This window comes from Hemicordylus capensis, chromosome 10 (genome assembly GCF_027244095.1).
Source record: "Hemicordylus capensis ecotype Gifberg chromosome 10, rHemCap1.1.pri, whole genome shotgun sequence".
NCBI lineage: Eukaryota > Metazoa > Chordata > Lepidosauria > Squamata > Cordylidae > Hemicordylus > Hemicordylus capensis.
Window position 1 is genome coordinate 26,510,885 of NC_069666.1, and position 19,960 is coordinate 26,530,844.

At 46.1% G+C, this 19,960-nt stretch overlaps 1 protein-coding gene across 1 annotated transcript in view; it reads left to right on the forward strand.

Moving 5' to 3' along the window:
- The window catches only part of KLF13 (KLF transcription factor 13), a 41,114-nt gene extending 32,269 nt beyond the window's left edge, over window positions 1-8,845 (forward strand). The window contains exon 2 of the mRNA XM_053273124.1: window positions 186-8,845. Within this exon, the coding sequence (XP_053129099.1) occupies window positions 186-478 (293 nt within the window). The 3' untranslated portion in view covers window positions 479-8,845. The remainder of the gene's footprint in view (window positions 1-185) is intronic.
- The last annotated feature ends 11,115 nt before the right edge of the window (window positions 8,846-19,960 follow it).

Genomic DNA, 19,960 nt, shown 5'->3' on the forward strand with positions numbered 1-19,960 from the left:
GGAGGGGACCCAGCTCACACATCCTCGCTAAACAGAGGAATTCTCAATAGCAAGAGAGTCTGAGAAGAGAAAAGCCTTGCTTGGCGGCGACTTCAGCTGAGAGCAGGCAGGCAGATGAGCAGTGCAGCATTCTCGGTAGAAGACCCATTGCCAGTGAGACTGTCTTGCTTTCTCTCTCCCAATAGGTGAGAGGCCTTTTGAATGCCGCTGGGAAGAATGCAACAAGAAGTTTGCCCGCTCTGATGAGCTGGCGCGGCATTTCCGCACTCACACCGGGGAGAAGAAGTTTGGCTGTCCTCTCTGCGAGAAGCGCTTCATGCGCAGTGACCACCTGACCAAGCACGCCCGCCGGCATGCCAACTTCCACCCAAGCATGCTGAAGAGGAGGAGCGGGAGCAGTTCCCGGACGGGCTCTGTGAGCGACTACAGCCGCTCAGACGCTTCCAGTCCCACCATCAGCCCAGCAAGCTCGCCGTAGACCTGCCTGCACTGGATGTTCGCACTTTGCTCTCCTTGTTTATACATGTACTTCTTGGAGTTTCATTTGCATTGCACACTGCTTTTTTTTTTTAACTCCTTTTCTTTATTATTATTTTTTAAAAAATACATTGTCTTCTCTCACTGCAACTCACAAGCAGAAAATATTTGGCACAGCAGAACGAACCTCATTCATTGATGGAGCTCTTCCCCATTTTTCTGCCAGCAAGCCGTTACCAGCCAACATTATCTGGACCCCCACGCCCCACAAAGCCTTAAGAAGATACTCTGGTTGGTGATTTTTTTAATATATACATATTTTTAAAAGACTCTTGCTCAGGTGTCAAAGCAAATTTTGTAGAAAGAGACTGCAAAACAGGAATGCCTATACAGTTCATTCAACCGGGTTGAATTTTTTTCCCCCACCTCCTCTCAACTTTCTCAGGGATATGTATTTATATAACACAGTGATGAAGACACACCTTCCTACAGGTTCACTTGCTCAACAGATTTGCACTCCAAAAAGTAGTGTTGGGTTCTTTCGCACACCAAGGAGGAAGCCAATATTGGACTTTGTGCTTGAATGGTCTGGTTTCACAGTTGGTTTAAATTCTTTGGGGGAAATAGGACCTTATATGGCATGCCCCAAGACTATTTCATACAGTTGCTCTTTGTTTTTTTTAAATTTCATACTGAGATGATTCTATCACACCAGCTTCCTGTTGCAAAAAAAGCTTGTTCGAGCTTGATTCATTGGGGTTTTACCCCCATTCATTTTCAGGTGGGGTGAGTTCTTTTTAATTTTTTTAAAAATTGTTTTTGTAAAATTTTTGTAAAAAAACAAAGTAGATGCCTTAATCAAAATTTCTAAATATAGGGAAATGTATTTACACTGGGAAACAGCTTATTTAAGTACAAAATGGTAGGATCGCACTTTTGAGGCATTAAAACTTGCAATCCTTCAGGCAAAACTCCATTGAAATGAATGGAGAATTTTCTGGCAGGATTGTGCTCATTGTCCCTCATTACCTGCACTGTTTGGCTATTTGGTGGCTAACAAAAATAGCATGCAGACTGGATCAACTTGAACAGTTTTACTGTTTAGTTTCACTTTAAAAAAAAGTGAGGGGGAGGGGCACGTATCCAAACTGATTATGACTTTATCAAGGTACTAATTTACTATAAAGACTCTGGATTGCAGTAAGCTGAAGACATTGCTTAAAGACAGAAAGCTTCAATCCAACACTGCAATGCTGCCAACGGCCAGTAAGCAATGAGGAAAAAAAAAACCAAGCAGCAGTAATGAGAAAACATTTTATTCCTGGGGAAAGGAAAAAAAGAAAACCCATATCTAGAAAGTGTTACACAAATGGTGTTTTAGTTCAATACTGTAGTACGTCCTCCAGCATCTTAACATTGTGCAGGGACTGTCTGGATACAAGAGAACTCCCTGTCCCAACTGGACGCCAAGGATCCCCAGACTGGCTTCCTACCTTCCTGACCTCTCTTCATGTTGCCACAATCCTGACTGGACATCACTAAGCCTCGTGCCCACAAGAGAATCTTCCTCATCTGCCAGGCCAATGCCGGCCAATCCTAAGGTGAACTACCTTCAAAAAGGGCTTTATGGCTATTTTAAAAATAAACACTTCAACCCAACAAGAGAAGTCTGTACACATAAACAGCCTTCCATATGCATTGCTGATGCCAATCGGAGCTCCACCGAATAGCATGTATCCATCCTTTCGATGCGGATTTGGATCCATCCTTTCGACGCGGATTCGGATGGGGAAGCACAATTGGCTCCAGGGCCACTCATTGCTATCCATGTTTAGCTGGAGCAGGACCAAGGTTCATAAATACAAATAATTTAACTATAAAGTGGTCTATGCTTTACAATTAAAAACAAAAAAACAGAAAAACCTTTAAAAGCCAACAAGAATGCTGGGAGATTTCCGCAACCTCATTGTTGCTGAATTGGCTGATTCAGATGCGGTTTACTAAACATTCAGGTGCTTTTCACATTCCATTTTGAAATAAAATTACTGTAAGTGGTAAATGCAGTCAACTGTAGCACAGTAAAACAAACTCAATAGCCCCAAACTGCTGTTTATGGTAAGTGTAATCCTCTCTACATTCCAAAGGTGTCTTAACCAAGATCTTCCTTCCTGCTTTGCAATGATTCTGTTTTGCCAGCTCCCCGTCCCCCACCTCTAAACTGTACTGTGTATTAACTGCCAGAGGAAAATAATATGCCGCCAATTTAAAAGTAGCTTTTAGGTACATACAAATATTGCTCTAAGTACCAGTCATTCTCTCCACTGTATTGCTGCCTGTTATACAAACAAAGGTCAAAATATAGATATTTCAGTATTTTATGGGCATTGGTTTCAAAGTTCAACTTTACAGGACCGTTTCCAACTCCTTTCAGCTATAAACTGGGCTAGGCAAGGCTTGTTAGTATGGATTCATAACCAGATGGAGACCAGTGGGCCGATCTGGCCACCATTACAGGAGGTCAAAGTCCTGTTTGTTTTGAGCAACGAGTTGCCAGACTTCTGTTAGCCTGAAGAGAGGCACAGCATTCGGCTTCTAGGGCTGCAACAATAATGTCTGTGGCAGAATCGAATGAGACCAGCCATATGAAGGTATTCAGAAATCAGAAATTCACATTCCAAATCATGTTGGTAGTTCAGGCTGGAAGTGGGTATCATTTGTAGGGCCTGAGGAGTATTCAGGAGAAGGAAACTCTGCTAGCTATATCTAGATGCCAGTCCCCTTAGGCCTATCATAGAAATTGATTTATGATCAGACAGAAACTGGTATTGTCATAGTAAGAGGGAGATAAATGACTGTAAAGTCTACTCTAACCACACCATCATAGGAACACAGGCAGCTGCCATATACTGAGTCAGACCACTGGTCTATCTAGTATTGTCTTCACGGACTGGCAGTGGCTTCTCCAAGGTTGCAGGCAGGAATCTCTCTCAGCCCGATCTTGGAGATGCTGCCAGGGAGGGAACCTGGAACCTTCTGCTCTTCCCAGAGTGGCTCCATCCCCTTAGGGGCAATCTCTTGCAGTGCTCACACTTCTAGTCTCCCATTCATATGCAACCAGGGCAGACCCTGCTTAGCTAAGAGGACAAGTCATCCTTGCTACCAGAAGACCAGCTCAGGAGTTCTCAAACTTGAGTCCCCAGCTCTTGGACTACAATGGCCACTGTGGCTGGGGATGACGGGAGTTGTAGTCCAACAACAGCTGGGAGCCCAAGTTTGAGAACCCCTGACTCAAGAGGATGTTATTTCTCCAAGGACATATTTCCCTTTCACAAGCAGTGTGAAATCAGATCCCACACAAGCGGTAATGAGTGGTAATATTCGTTTCGCAATGTCCCTGCCAATCGGGGCTAGCCCAAATGCGCCAGCATCCCCAACAGTCCCCTGGGGTGGCAACATTTTAGGGATTCCAAACAAAGCAGCGTTTAGGGTGCTAAACAGGAGCCAGGAATTACACCCACCGAGAGCTGCTGACAGTGCATGCACACTCCCAGTCTTTGACCAAGGGCTATTCCTTGCTGGATTCATGGGTGGCTTATGTGACTATATGCCGTTGTTCTTCCCCACCCCTGCCACCCAAGAAGCTAGGGAGCAAACCTGAGACCTTGTGCAAGCAAAACATGCCCTGTCACGGCTATTCATGGACCCTCTCTGTAGAGGCTGCTGATCTAAACTGACAGGGGCTCATCTCTTAAAGCTACTTACAGTATCAGAACTCTCAAGTGCATTCAGGGCAGGATTGGGGCCTTAGCAAAGTAAACAGCAGGGAAAGTAGCATCCATATCTATTTGGGACGTTGCTAATTTGGAATTTGGTGGCTTCTGTCTACCTATTTGGGACATTGCTAATTTGAGATTTGGAGGAAGTATGAACAATGCTTCAGAGATTATTTAAAAAAAACATGATTTCCGTTCCTTTCAATTTCATAAATAATAGTAAACATAAAACAAAACACTCAGGGCTTGCTAAAAACAGTCTCTTTCTGGAGATAGAGAGCACACAAAACCTCATTTTAGCAACCGTTTCACCCGTCATTATTACTGTAAATAGAATCCAGCATTTGATGTCAATTCTATTTTGGATTTTTAAATGAAAAGGGGTTCATACGATCAAGATTAAAGAGCAGATACATTTTCCCCTCTGTGATTGTGTGCGCACACACACTTAAAAATAAATAAATCAAGACTATTTGATTCTATGTAGCAGCTATTCGTAAACCTATCAGAACCTCCTGAGCAAAAAATGCTAAAGCATTTCTCTCTGGGGACGTTCAGCTTCCTGCTTCTTTGGCTGTGCTTGCTCTAGTGCATACTTGGAGAACTTGTTGTGCGCTGGGCACATGGGCCACTGAACACACACGCCTGACTTGTGCTGCGGGTGTGTGTGTGTGTGCTGATGCACAGCCAACCCATGCAGTGGGCCCGTTTCTGCAATGGGCGAGGAGGACAGTATCGTTGGTGAGCTCTCCTGTCCCAGACTGTCTCTCCTTCAACATGCGCAGTTTCATCTACAGGACCACCCTCACAGCGGTGGGTGCTATTGTCGGTGCAGGCGCTGTCTTGGGGTATTCTCCAGTCCAGTCTAATAAGCAATATGGAGATTTCTTGACAGAGACCCCACAATGGTTCGTGTGTGTGCTCAGAAAGGATAGATTCAGACAAAGCCAAGGATGCAGCAGAGACATCATTGGCTTGTTTGTTTTTTAAGTGGTGGGTGCTCAGAGCTCTCCAATGAATAATCATTGCACTAAAAAACAACAATCCTGGGTGAATTAACTACGACAGTGTCCATCTGCATCTAACCGATGGCAACTGCGGAGGCTCACCTATGCTGGGCAATATGCATCATGCAATCCCAATGGCCTTATTGTAGCAGCAGTCTGGAAAAGACCCAAATTGGAGCTGGGTCTACACCAAATGCAGATCCAAGGGCAAGATCGATGCTGCACTGTGCTGCCTGTGGCTGAATGCTTCCCCCAAAATACATTCTTGGGCCACAGAAAACTAGATTACCAGGGAAAGGGTTCCAGCCTAGGCTAGTTTCCCACGGCTTCTTTTTTGTGGAGGAACATTTGAAAGCTACGCCTTCCCCACCACACACACACACACACACACACACACACACACACACACACACACACCCCTGCAGGCAAAGTGGTACAGTCCAGGGACAGTTTTACTCTGTGTAGAACAGGTGCTGGATTCAGCTCTACAACTAAGGTGGTGGACTGCATAACTACAGAGATATTTGGATGGGGGGCGGAGGGCATATGTTTGAAGGCACTGATGGATTATTGATGCATGGGCAGTTTGTGGATCATCAGCTTCTGGAGCACATATTTCATGCATGTTCCAGGTGAAAATCTGGAACATGGTGGGGTGGCGACTGCCATGTATGTCACGGGCATACAGAGCATTCAGACGAACCACTGTCAAACTGAATCCGTTCCCCCACCAAACCAAACCAAAGCACCCAGTGCCTTCTCTGCCACTGTCACCTTTTTGTTTGCATACACTGTCAGAAAACTTGGGGAACCACAGTGTGTGAGCGTGTTAATATGTAGCCTAGCTCTTCAAGGGCTGGGCTCATATGACAGACCACCTAGAAGAATTCTAGGCAGCAGGGCTCCGTGATCCGGGACGTCTCATTTTCCATCTGCTAGCTCGGTTCTCCTTGCTTCTGCCTTTGCCACTTTCACTTGGTAACAGTTTACAATTGCGTTTTGGGACAGGTATATTGAAGTGTATATATAGATAGCTAAACATATGGGTTTTTTGTACTTTACACATTTTTTACTGTAATGTTGGCCTTCTTTACTGCAGTCACCTAGAGGAAACTTCCAACTTGGCTGTCTCGTTCTCACAACACAATTGGAGTGTTTGGAAATATAGACGCCAGGTCAAGTGTAGGATCAAGCTGCAGGGCGTGGGCCCAGAAGGCCCTCGCCCACCTCTAGGTGATTTGAATTCATGCTTCGCTTTGTCCAGGCAATTGTGATAAGAATTCTAGGAGGTAAATGGTGTGAGCTATGCATTCCTCCGGAAACATGTTTTAGGTAGTCAAGTGTAAGGAAAACAAGTGCTCTATATAGCGATAAAGCTTGCTTTCTCATAATCTTTTGTTGTGATAATTTAACCAAGGAACCCCTCCACACTGATTTCCTGATGTGCAATTACTCCCATGTAGAACTTGAACAATGCAAAAAAAAAAAATTGGGAGCAAGCCACTGGGAATTTCTGAGCGGGTTACTCTTGGGAGTCAAGCTATACTATCAGCAGAACCAAGTGGAAAATATTTCCCTGCACTGCATATGGGGCGGTGAAGGCAGTCTGCGTGATGGCGGGTTCCCCAGGAAGGCCCCTCCCCTGGCAGTAGCATGCCAAAGAGAAGGGATCAACCTAACCTTCTCCCTGAAATGCAATTTTAATTTGTGCAGGGAATTTTGATTACGGAGAAGTGTTCTAACATGCAACTCCGAAGCTGAAGTGGCACCATCCAGGAAAAGCGTTACCACGGTAGCTGGCTGACTGTATCAGCTGGCCCCCTAAGGAATTAAGTTAAACAAATGCTTGCTAACTTTTGTGGCTCTCACCTAGTCCAATGGGCTGGTACAGAAGAAATCACCAGTCTGCTGAGCCTGTGGAGTATAGCAGGGTGTGGGGCAGAGAGCAGTCGGGTAGCCTCTTACATGCCGGAGCTGGTAAGGAAGTCCAGGCATGGTGTGGGAAAGAGCCGGCCCATCTTTATTTCTCCCCCGGGCGTCCAAGTACAGTATATGCAGAGACAGACCCATCTCCCTCCCACTCTCAAGGACAGGCGTCTTTGGAACCATTATGGGTCTTCACTGAAGAACATCTAGTGACAGGCCTGGCCAAAACTCCAGGTACAAACGGCTTTGAACTTGGGAGAAGTGTTCTTCTGTGGCTTGGGGCTGGTCTACACATCACGCCTAATGCCTAAAATGGCCGCCACTTATGAACTCGGCCCCATCATTGTTGTAGGTACATGTAGCACAAGGTCAGGCAGCCATTTCAGGCAGGGGGCGGCAGGGGCTGTTGTCCGGCCCCCTGCCATGGCCCTTGCCTCTCTGCCACTGCCTCTCCTCTCCCCGCTGTCTCCCCCTCACTCCTCCTCTTCCTCTCCTTCTGCTCCTCCCACTGCCAGCCAGTGCGCAACACACACACACACACACACCATCCCACCACCGCTGTTCTTCCCCTCTCCTAGATAAGAGGGGTAGTGGAGATGGGCCACACCGCTGGGAGGGCAGATTGGTGAGCAATGTGCTCTGTGCGCTGCTGGGAAGGGGTGGAGGTGCAAGAGCAGTGAGCAGCAGCAGCAGCAGGCATGCACCATGCGCCGTCCAGGGCTGGGTGGTGGCAGCCCCTTGTTGCTCTGCCTCAGGCACCAAGGGGGCTTGGGCCAGCCCCAGTGCAGCACCACCGCCAGGCAATGCCTCCTAGTTCACATCAGCCCCTTTCCTAGAGCACATGGCGTTGTCCTGGCTATGCGCCATGTGAGGAGGAGGAAGCAGGACATGATTATGGGTGGGACACTGGATTTGTGTCCAGGGAAAAATCCTTTGCTTGTCTTCCGCACTTGCTAGCTTGGCCTTTCCTGCAATTGCCAGCCTTTTCTTTCCCACCCCTTTGAGATCTCCCTCCTTGTCTCAAAGTTTATATCCGTAAGCTCACTGAGGCAGGACTCTACCTGCTTTGCTTATGTTACTCAGTAAAGGGCCCGATGCACAGATGGCACCCCATTGGTAACAGATAGCAACAACGGGGACCCGTTATCACACCAAGGTGCTTTTGCATGGCAAGGGAAGACCATCCTCAAGTCCCCTCTCTGCTGAAGCTATAACTGTGTGGAGTTACTTGTGCATAAATATATATATATAGAGAGAGAGAGATAAATATATACTCTGTGTATGAGTACATGAATGGAAGTATGTGGATTACACACGTTTACATCTATATTTTCACCTGGGGCTGAAAGACAACCGTTCTGGTCAATTTCAGCTCAACCCATTTTCTCAACAGCACCTCAGTACTTTCATTGGTCACTTTTGGGGATTTTTTATAATGAATCACTACATTGAAGTATTGCAGTTGTACAGCCATATATTGTCCTCTACTTGCTCTGCTGTAACCTTTTAAAAAATGTATTTTGTACTGCATAGAGTTCTATATTGTGACAATGTCCCTATGCAAGAAACAAAAAGACAGACAACTAACCAATGTCAAATGTCAACTTGTATGCATGATTAGTGATGTTTGAATTTCTGAATAAAATTAATGATTAAGAAAGAGGCATGGATCCATGACTCCTACCTAATAGACAGAACACCAAGTATCTGGTTAGTCATTCATTCCCAACTTAAAGCTCAACCCTAGGAACTTTAGTTTATCTGATGGGGAGGGGTTAACAGAATGGCTTCAGTTAGAGAAAACGGCTGCAATGTTCTCCTGCACAAGCTCAACGGAAATCGACGGGCGTTGCCCAAGAGCCTTCATTTCAACGGGAGCTAAACTAGTGGGAAACTTTCGGATGGATTGTGCCGAAGGACACTGAACACGACATATCTGCTTTCTCTTAATTGAGCTTATTACCAAATTAAGCTGCAATCCTAGAGATCCTGGGAAGTCAATTCCCTCAGACGCAGTGGGACATAATTTTGGGTAAACATGCTTGCGGTTGTGGGTTAGTTGGGATAAAAGCAACGTAAAACCAACCTAGGACATCAGTTTCTTGGGAAATGTATAGGCACAGGTTTCCTCAATTATTGCTGCCCAGATATGATCGTCTTAGAGGTTTCCACACCCAAACGCCCACACATCTAAATGCATGTGCTGCTGGCAGGTAGATTAACAGGCGTTTCTGCCTTGCCCTTGACTCAACACTTTATCATTAACTCTGAAGAGACTTGGCCGGAATCCATCTGTGCTGGAGATAATGAATGTGAGGTTGACGGTGGGGCCTTCCAAGTCTTCAAGGAAACAACCCCAGAGTGTGTCCACCTACTGATCACTGGAGACTAATTAGAGCTGTAGCCACACAACAGTCCAGGAAAGAGTGACGGTGCTGAGGAACAGGGACAGAAAAACAAGGCCACCATCATAGCACTGTAACAATGTCGGCGCCACGCCCCAGCTTATCACCAAAATAAGCCACCAACTGAATTGGTTTTCTGTATTACATTTCTATACAACCAAAAACAAATGTCTCCTGGTGGTTTAGAGAGAGAGAGAGAGAGAGAGAGAGAGAAGAGAACAAAGCCATAGATTAAAACCAAACAATTCAAACCAGTTAAAACAATATAAAAAACAGCAGCAGCAACAACAACAACAGTACAAGCCACCTACAGCTGATCAAAGGCTTGGTTATAGGGATGTGCACGGAAGTGGGCAGGAGAGACTTGAAGGCAGGGGTGTGTGTGTGTCTGTGTCTGTGTGTCGGTGTGTGTGCCGCTTTTAGTGCAGGGGAGGGTGTGCTCCTTTTTCAGTAAGTCCATGGGGTGGCAGTATATCTCCCTGCAACCCCATTTGCCCCCGTTTATCAGATATACCCAGCAGTATTGGATGTGCTTGCGCGCACCAGCGCAGGGACGCTGCCGCCCTGTGGACTTACTGAAAAAGGAGCGCTGGTGGGGGGGAGAGGGGCTGGAGGGGTAAGCTCACCTCCCTCCACACTTAAGTGGCATCCCCCCCCCCGCTGCCTTCGAACCGGTGGAACCTGTTCCATGCACACCCCTAGTTGGTTGAACACATGTGTCTTGAGAGCTCTTTTAAAGCCCACTATTGATGGGGAAGTTCTTGCCACAACAAGCAGCCCATTCCAGAGTGTCAGGACAGCAGTGGGAAAGGCCCAACCCTGAGTTGCTGCCAAACGAGCTGGTGGCAACTGCAGGCAGACCTCTCCAGAATATCATAAGAAGTTGTGGGGATCGTGGAACAGAATTCGCTCTCGAATACCCTGGGCCCAAGCCATGTAGGGCTTTAGAGGTAAACCACCAGCACGTCATCTTTTGCCCAGAAGTGTATGGGCAGCCAGTGTATTGCTTTTAAGGACTGCCTTGTACACCAACCTGGCTGCTGCATTTTGTACCAATGGGAGTTTCCAGACTACATATAAAGGCAGCCCCACATAGAGTGTATTGCAGTAGTCAAGTCTGGAGGTTACCAGCATATGCACCACTGTTTTTCTGTCATTCTACTCCAAAATAATAAATTAAAAAACCTATCTTTTGCATTTGGTCAGCACATAACAGTAGCCAAAACCACCTCCCATCTAATCTATGCTACAAATCTGTGTCAGCTTTCTACCAGTTTGAGCACCCTGACTTCCTTCAAAGGATCCTGGGAATTGTAGTCTGATGAGGATGCTGAGAATTCTCTCACAGAGATCCCGCAGAACTGCAATGCCCCGGGGAGCAGGATGACCGTTGAACTAATTTAAGTCTGTGGTAAAGAGACCCTCTCATAGACAATCCTATCCTCACATGATCAACTGTAATGATACCAGCTCACAGACTTCATCTGGAACTAGCTGAGTCCTCCAAATTGACCACAGTTAACCATTGATCATCTCTGTTTACTGGGAAAAGTCTGCAGCCTGTAATATATGAAGGGACATGCATAAACTGGCCTTTAAAAGAGCCCTTAAGGCACACTTTTTTAGCCAAGCTTTTAATAATCTCTGAATGTTTTAATTTTGTAATTGATTGATGTTTAAATATTTTAATTGTGGTAATCTTTGAATGTTTTAAAATTTAATTGTATAATAGTTGTTTTTATTCTGTTTTTAGCATGTTTTGTAAACCACCTAGAGCCTTTGGAGTCAGGCAACATATAAATTAATAAATAAGTCCCTGAGGTTATTGATCTCCGCCATCAAATATTTCAATTCAGCTGCTTGGCCATTAGAAAAACATTTAAGATACAGTGTGGGAAATTAATATGGCAGAGAGCTATATAAATAGGTCAAATAATATGCCAAATCAAATCATAATACATTTAGGGCATTGGGGAAGTTTGCATAGTATTTTTTTTTTTTAAGGAACAATTCAAATTTTATGCAAATAAGGGGGAGGTTTTTCCCATTCATCCTTTTCCAGAAACCCCACATCTCTGCCATCTCTGCCTCATTCATCCATGAAACTCACTGAGTGACTCTGGGCCAGTCATGCACCTCTCAGCCTAACCTACCTCATAGGGATGTTGTGAGGATAAAAATAATCATGTGAGCTCCTCAGAGAACGAGCGGGATATAAATATAAAAATAAATAAAATAAAATAAATTATTCCTCACTACGGTGGTGGATAAGGAAGACAGAGCAGCTGTGAGAAGCCAGAATGGATCCTACCTCAAACTAATTAGTAAGGATATATGAACTGGTTCAAACTCGAACTGGTTCGAATTTGAAACGGGGTGGTTCGATGGTTCGAATTCGAACCAAACCAGCCATCAGGTTTGAGCTGCAGGTTCAAATTCAAACCAAACTGGGGGTGGTTTGATTTGAAACGGTTCAAACCTCCAAAAGTGGGTGAGTAGCTAGCACCAAGGGGTACCTACCACCAAAACCCCAAAGCAATCGGACACTCGTACGATTTTTTATGAATTTTGAAATTTCTTTTTATTTTTCAATCATAGGATATAATGGGACTCGAACCAGCCCATTATTCCCTATTGTGGAGCACCCATGAGTGTCAACAACCACCCAAACCGCAAAGCAATTGGACAATCCTATGATTTTTTATGAATATTTGAAATATTTTTAATTATTTTTCTCATAGGGTATAATGGGACACAAACCAGCCCATTATCCCCTATTGTGGAGCACCTAGGGGCACAAAAGTGGGGTGGGTGGTAGGCACCCACAAAATCTCAAGGCAATCAGACACTCCTCAAGGCAATCGGGGTTTGGGTGGTTGTTGGCACCCATGGGTGCTCCACAATAGGAAATAATGGGCTGGTTCAAGTCCCATTATACCCTATGAGAAAAAAATATAAACAAGTTTCAGAAATTCATAAAAAACCGTACAAGTGTCCGATAGCTTTGGGGTTTGGGTGGCAGGTACCCATGGGTACCAGCTACCACCCCACCCACTTTTGGCGGTTCGAACCGAACCAGGGGGTGTGTTTGAGCAAAACTGAACCACACCCTCCTGGTTCGAACATGGTTCGAATTTGAACCAAACTGGGCAAACCGGTTTTGTACACATCCCTACTAATTAGCAAAGCTAATGTGTGCACGCACATATTACATACTTTCTGTGGCAGAAAGCAAAAGGCCCTGGAGGTCTACAAACACAGCACCATGAAAGGTAACTGCCTAATAATCAATAAGACCTTAATTACTCTACAGGACTAGGACGAAGACATCTGTAACTTGTAATCGTAGTCTCATCGGGATGTACACAAAAATCTCAACCTGCCCAACCTGATGAGGCTTGGAGAAGCTGTGGATTCTGTGTTGTTTTTGCTCTCACTTGGCAGAAGCAAATGCTCCCAAGGCAGCAAGGAGGGTGTGTGTGTGGATGGTTATCGGGAATGTGCTGAGAAAAAAACACTCCCACTCAGGTGGATGTGCTCTCTTTGGCTATTGGGGGGGGTTATCTGAGAATGCCCCCCCCGCCCAAGAAATGCTGCTCACCTGATCAAGCACCCCATATGTCTTGGATTCCATTTAGACTAAATTTGGTGGCACCCTTAGGACTGGGTCGATTTTCTGACCCACCCCTCAAGAAGTTTCACAGGACTTATTGGAAGTTTGTAGTCTTCCCCTGAGATTCTACAGATATTTTGCCGGAAGAGACAGCAATGTTTAAGAAGCATTTGGTAACATGTGCCTCTGAGCATATGGTGAGTGCTGTTACCTCAGCAGGCAACAATGGCAATCAATCAAATTTGTAAAAGAGGTGGCAGCACTCACCATATGCTCAGAGGTGCATGTTACCAAATGCTACAGCTTTTGCTGTTGCCACCAGCCTATGCAGACAGTGGATTGGGCTACGAAGAACCAAGCCAAATTTTACTGCCATGGTTAAGAACATAAGAACAGCCCTGCTGGATCAGGCCCAAGGCCCACCCAGTCCAGCATCCTGTTTTGCACAGTGGCTCACCAGATGCTGCTGGAAGCCACAGGCAGGAGTTGAGGGCGTGCCCTCTCTCCTGCCATTACTCCCCTGCAACGGGTACACAGAGGCATCCTGTCTTTGAGGCTGGAGGTGGCCCACAGCTCTCCGACTGGTAGCCATAGATAGAATTCTCCTCCATGAAGTCATCCAAATCCCTTTTAAAGCCATCCAGGCTGTTGGCTGTCACCACATCCTGTGGCAGAGAGTTCCACAAGTGGATCACGCGTTGTGTGAAAAAGTACTTCCGTTTGTTGGTCCTAGACCTCCTGGCTATCAATTTCATGGAGTGACCCCTGGTTCTAGTGTTGTGTGAGAGGGAAAAGAATTTCTCTCCACTTTCCACCATGCAAGGTTGTGGTTTTGCAAGCCAGTTCAATAACTCAGGCTGGATGTCAGATCTCATACCTGCATGGCATGAACATCATTAATTAATTAATTAATTAATTAATTAATTAAAAATAAAATAAATGAACATCATGGGCTTTTTACTTTTGCTTTTGGCAACTCAGTTGAATTGCTACACTCATCCCTTTTTAATTGAATTTCCTCGCTTTTAAAAACAGAGGATCCCCATATGTGCCACTTGACAGAAGTGTGTTCAGTACAAGGAAAGTGAAAATACTGCTTTAGCATTGCTGGACGTAATAAAGAGGCAGACAGGCATGCTTGGGTTTAAAACAAACCACATCTTTGACAAACTTCAAATAAAGTTGTGGCTTGTTTTAAATGGGGTGCTTAGTTACATAATAAGAGTGACATTTGCCTATACTTTTCTTATTGTATGGAGAACAACAATGCCATGTTACCCAACATGGTGGTGTGTGTGTTTTAAATAAATACATGTAACTGTGATATCACTATAACTACCAGTACTATTCATCCCACCCCCAACCCCCACCACAACCACAACCGGACACAACTGCTTGTGTGCACTCAGGTTATTTTCATTAAAACCAATGACTTATCCCCAACAACAACCCTGCGAAGTCATTTAGTCTGAAAGAGAAAATGCACTGCTTATGCAATTCCCTTCCACTCCATGCTTTCCCCCAACAACCACCCTGTGAGGAAGACCAGGTAGCTCTTTACACTGCTGAGTCAAGATGTTTACCAGCCATTCCCCACCAACTGGGTCTAATGGTCTCCATCTCCCCGATGGTCATGATTCTTCTACTGGCTCTAGCAATCATTTTTCTCCTCACACGTTAGTTGTCTCTCTTTATCTATCCAAATGTCAGAAAGGTATTCCCCTCCTCTTCCTCTCTCCTCACGAACATTCTATAGAGTATTCTTGGTAGCCCTAGAGAAGGGCCAGGAGCACCTTCCTTATGAAGCAAGGAAACACCTGGGGCTTTTGAGTTTAGAAAAAAGACTATTGAGGGGAGACATGATAGAGGTCTATAAAATTATGCATGGTGTGGAGAGAGTGGAGAGTGAGAAATTTTTCTCCCTCTTGTGTAACACTACAACCAGGGGTCATCCCATGAAACCGACTGCCAAGACATTCAGGACCGACAAAAAGATGTACTTTTTCACACAATGCATAGTCAAACTATGGAATTCTCTGCCACAAGATGTGGTGGCAGCCAACAGCCTAGATGGCTTACACAAGGTTGTAGGGATGTGCATGAACCTGTTAGGCATTCTATTCAAGAACCCTCTCCATGCCTTAAAGTCACACACGCCAGCCTCCTGGGTGTGCATGGAACCAGTTCCATTCACACCCCTACAAGGTTTTAGATAAATTCATGGAGGACAAGCCTATCAATGGCTACTAGTCTGAGGCTATAGGCCATCTCCAGCCTCACAGGCAAAATACCTCTCAATACCAGTTGCAGGGGAGCAACAACAGGAGAGAGGGCATGCCCACATCTCTTGCCTGTGGGCTTCCTAGAAGCATCTGGTGGGCAATGTCCACTGTGTGAAACAGGCTAGACTAAATTGGCCTTGGGTCTGATCCAGCAGGGCTGTTCTTATGACTGCAATGGAGCACATGTGTATCTGACTTTACCATCCAACCTAATGAGAGCAATTTTTTAATTTGTAGAAATTCAAAACATGTATTTCAACAAACCCATGAAAGATCCTCATATGGAAGACTACTGAAACAAGATGCTTTCCAAAGAAATTGAGTCAGTTTGGACTTCACTATTATTTAGCAAACCCCGAATTGTAAGTATAGGGTAAAAAAAGAAGACCCAACCATGGTGTTAGGGTCTCATGTCTGCTTTTCAACTTCTGCTCCTCATAACATAGCCATTTCCCCACAGGTTCATTTAATAACTGTCACAGTTGTTCAGCAGGCAATTCTGAGCTTTAAAATGCCTGCTCTAGCAGGAATAATGCAAAAGGAAAGCTTTGAGGAACGATGGAAGGTCGAGGTTGGGCAAAATAACATGACAGAATGCTGTTTTACCTCCTCACTTATAAAACTCAGGCACTCCTTTGCCTAGGTAATAAGAACTGCTGAGCAACACTTAAGTAATCATATCAAAACTTTATTAGTTTTGCTTGAAGTTAAATTTCACTTCGGGCAAAAATATGGCAGAAATCTTACTTACAATTTCTTTGTGGGCACCAGCTGCTGTCACATCTTAACAGTAGAGGGAAGCCCCGCATGTCTTGAATCATCAGAATGTGTCACTTGCTGTTTTCTTGAACAGCGTCTTATTGCAACCCATCTAGCCACATCATCTTTGAAAAATCCCTTTCTTCCACTTAATCTGTCCAGAATGATGCTACTTCTCCTTGGGCTCAGCCTCCTTGGCCCACTTCCCACGCCTGACCTTGAGCTCCCAGAGTCACAGCTTTTGTCATGTCTTTTGTGACATAGGTCCTTCAGTCAGGAACTTGCTTGATTATTGAGCTCGTCAGTCTAGCCCTTCTCCAGGCACATCCACAGTCAGAAAGTAAGTGAGTGGCAACTGGGGAAAGGCCTTTCCTAGCGGTGTTATCCTGCCCTTGGAAGCCCCTCCCCAGAGAGACCCACCTGGCTAGTGCCAAATTTGATGAGTTTGGGGCAGCTGGCAAAGACCTTTTTATTCCTCCAGGCCTTGTAGTGTTTTAATTAGTGCTGGGCCAAAGGTCTTCCTCCATTTTCACCAAATAAATCCTCTTCAGTGAAAATGGAGGATGTCCTGTATCATTTGGGGGGGAGGCACAAAAGTGATGGAAACAGAGAGTTCATATTAAGAGCTCATGTGAACGAAACACTTGAGAGAAAAAGAATAAAAGCAAACTAGCTGGGATGGGCGCAGAGTATCTGCGCCTCTAGTTCACTGTCACTCCCCCCCGTCCCCCCTGCTCACTCCCCCCCGTCCCCCCTGCTGTTTAACCCACCTGTTGCTGTTGTTTTCTTCCCGTCCAGCCTCCGCCTTCTTCTGCCTGCCCGCCTCCCGCCCCACCCGCCATTTTCTCTGCCCGCCCACCCAACCACCGGCTGGCCAGCCAACTGCCACTGTTCACCGCCATCTTTTCCCCCCCCACCATTTTCTTCTCTCCCGCCCGTCCCCGTCACTATCCGGCAGCTGCTCACAAACACTCGCAAGAGCTGCCACACATGGGATTCACGCCGGGTACACCTAAGAGAAATATATATACATAGAAAATAGATAGACAGACAGATAGATAGATGGATGTTACTGGAGTGGGCATTCTACCATCCAGGTACAACTACCACCCACACCACCGAAAAAGGTTTTTCCACTGCTTGGCACTCATTGAACCCCTGAAGGTGGGTGCACTCAGAGTAGAGACAAACCTCCACGGACAGACAGCGATGTTGGTGAGAAACCCACTTCTGCTCTTATTCTCAGAGCACCTCTCTCTCCTGGGCAGCCAAAATGCTAATCCTGGCCATCGCTGGGGGAGAAAGAATCTACAGTGTTTGCAGCTGTGCCCTGTCCAGCTCCAGCCACGTGAGCATGCTGCCATCTCGCTCTGGAAATTCGAGAGCCCTGTCCCAGTGTGGGTTTTTTTTTTCCAGAAATGGGTTCATGCGCCTTTAAGAGGTGAATGTTTGCGCTTTCCCAGGCTCTGCTGTTGTGGGGAACTAACCAAATGAGTCATTCTTGCAAGATCCTGGAGACAAAATTGCATGGACACCAAACAGAACAGAACAATAGCAACCGGAGCCCAGAGACTCCTCCCCTTTCATCCTCCTCTGGCTGCACCCCCTCCCTCGCTGAACACACATTTCCCATCAACACGTTTTATAGGACAGGAGTGCCCAAGTGGAACAGAAGCCAGGATCCAGCCGGCAAGAGCTCCTGGGCTTGCATGTTTCTCATTCTATTTATCTGACTTTCCCCATTGCTGGGCAGCCAGCCAAGGCACAAACAAGATCAGTTTGTACTAGCCATCCACCTATTTCCCCACATGGTTTCCCACCTTTTTCAAAAACGCAACACGCAGCGACTGATTTCTCCTGGCAGGCTACAGAGAGGGGGAGGCCGATGTTCGCCAGCCTCTCTGTTGGGTGATGGGACGTGGAGGGGGCCGGAGCCGACACTCCGTTCGTTAGGCTCGTGGGCGCCCTTGGGCGACACCACACCAAGTTTCCATCCGCAAGTCTCAAATGCTGTGCTCAAAATTATTTACGGGAAAATTTATTTTTTAAAAGATAGTACAGAGGTATTCAGGGTGGTTTAGAAACACTTGCCCGGTGGTTGCTTACAGGATGGGGACGTCTGCATCTGCTTTGGATGCAGAAGGTCCCAGATTCCACCCCTGACGTGTCTCCAGGCAGGGCTGGGAAAGATGCCTCTCCGAAATCGTGGGAGTGTCGCTTTCAACCAGTGCAGACAATACTGAGCTAGATGGACCACGGCTCTGATTTGGTATAAGGTCGCTTCCTATGTCCCTGTGTTCTTTCAATCATCCCATGCAGACACACAGAGGGCTCTGCATCCATGCAGTACCCACTTTGGAAGCTTCTACAGCTTTGCCTGAGTGTTTTTTTGATGGGCGCCCTGCCCCTATGAGCACACAGCCCCCCACTGTCTGCCTTCAGTTCAATATGCCCACCACATCAGAAGAAGAAGAAATTTGATTTAAAAAGCTACCATGGGGAAGAGGGAGAGTTGTGTGACTGCACAGATAACCACCCAAAGCACATCAGCTACAGGAGAGGAGAGCTGGTCTCATGGTAGCAAGCATGACTTGTTCGCTTAGCTAACCCTGGTTGCATTTGAATGGGAGACCACATGTGAGCACTGGAAGATATTCCCCTCAGGGGATAATGGAGCCGCGCTGGGAAGAGCAGAAGGTTCCAAGTTCCCTCCCTGGCAGCATCTCCGAGATAGGGCTGAGAGAGATTCCTGCCTGCAGCCTTGGAGAAACCGCTGCCAGTCTGAGAAGACAATACTGAGCTAGATGGACCAAGGGTCTGACTCGGTACATGGCAGCTTCCTATGTTCCTATATGTAAGCAGCCTTCGTTTCTTCTTTGTGGCTTCTGTGCATTCACACCTATGGGATCATGGCAAGCTAAAGCTTACCTGGAAGAGGTGGGGAATCTCAAAGAAGAGATTCCAAAAGCAAACACATCTCCTTGGGCCCCAAAGAAATAGGCAGCGTCAGTACAAAGGGGTAGGAAGGAAGTATCCCAAAAGCATTTATGAAAACAACAGACATACAACAGCACTACCAAAGGATGGATCACATCACAATCCAAAGTCTAGAGCATAAGGCTTAATAAACATGGCAGCCTAGGACCACGCAGTTACCTTACAGAAGTCTGGGATGGAGGCACCTTGAGAAAAGGCTGCCGATACAGAAATATCTCTGGTTGAGGGTGCCAGATTTAAGAGAGCTGCTTAGCTAGTTCAGAGAGGAGGAGAACCAAAAGGGAGAGTCATGAGAAGAAGGTTGCAGACCTTTCCTAGGACTCCACAAGCAGACAATAAGGTGTTGTTTTTGTGGACTGTAGCAGTTCTGTGCAAATGCAATGAGAAACCTCTACAGACATCAAGAACCGGTTAGGTCCCTGGAGCGCCTGTTGGGCATCAGAGGTGGGAGAAGGCAACAGAACGGGAAAGCAGATGTCCTAAAAGAGGTGGAAAGCGAGGATGATCTCGGGAAGGAATGAGGGGTCAGGCTGGGCTAGGACCTTCGCCTCAAGGATGATAAAGAACGGAGGATCCGAATGCAGAGCCTGCAGTTCTTCCTCTCAATGAGCCAAAGTAGCAGCTATGTGAAAAGCTGACAGCCACAAGTGGCCAAGCATCAAAAGGACATAGGCTTCAAGAAGAGAGCACCAAGTTGGGATCCCAGGCCCAAACTGCAGGG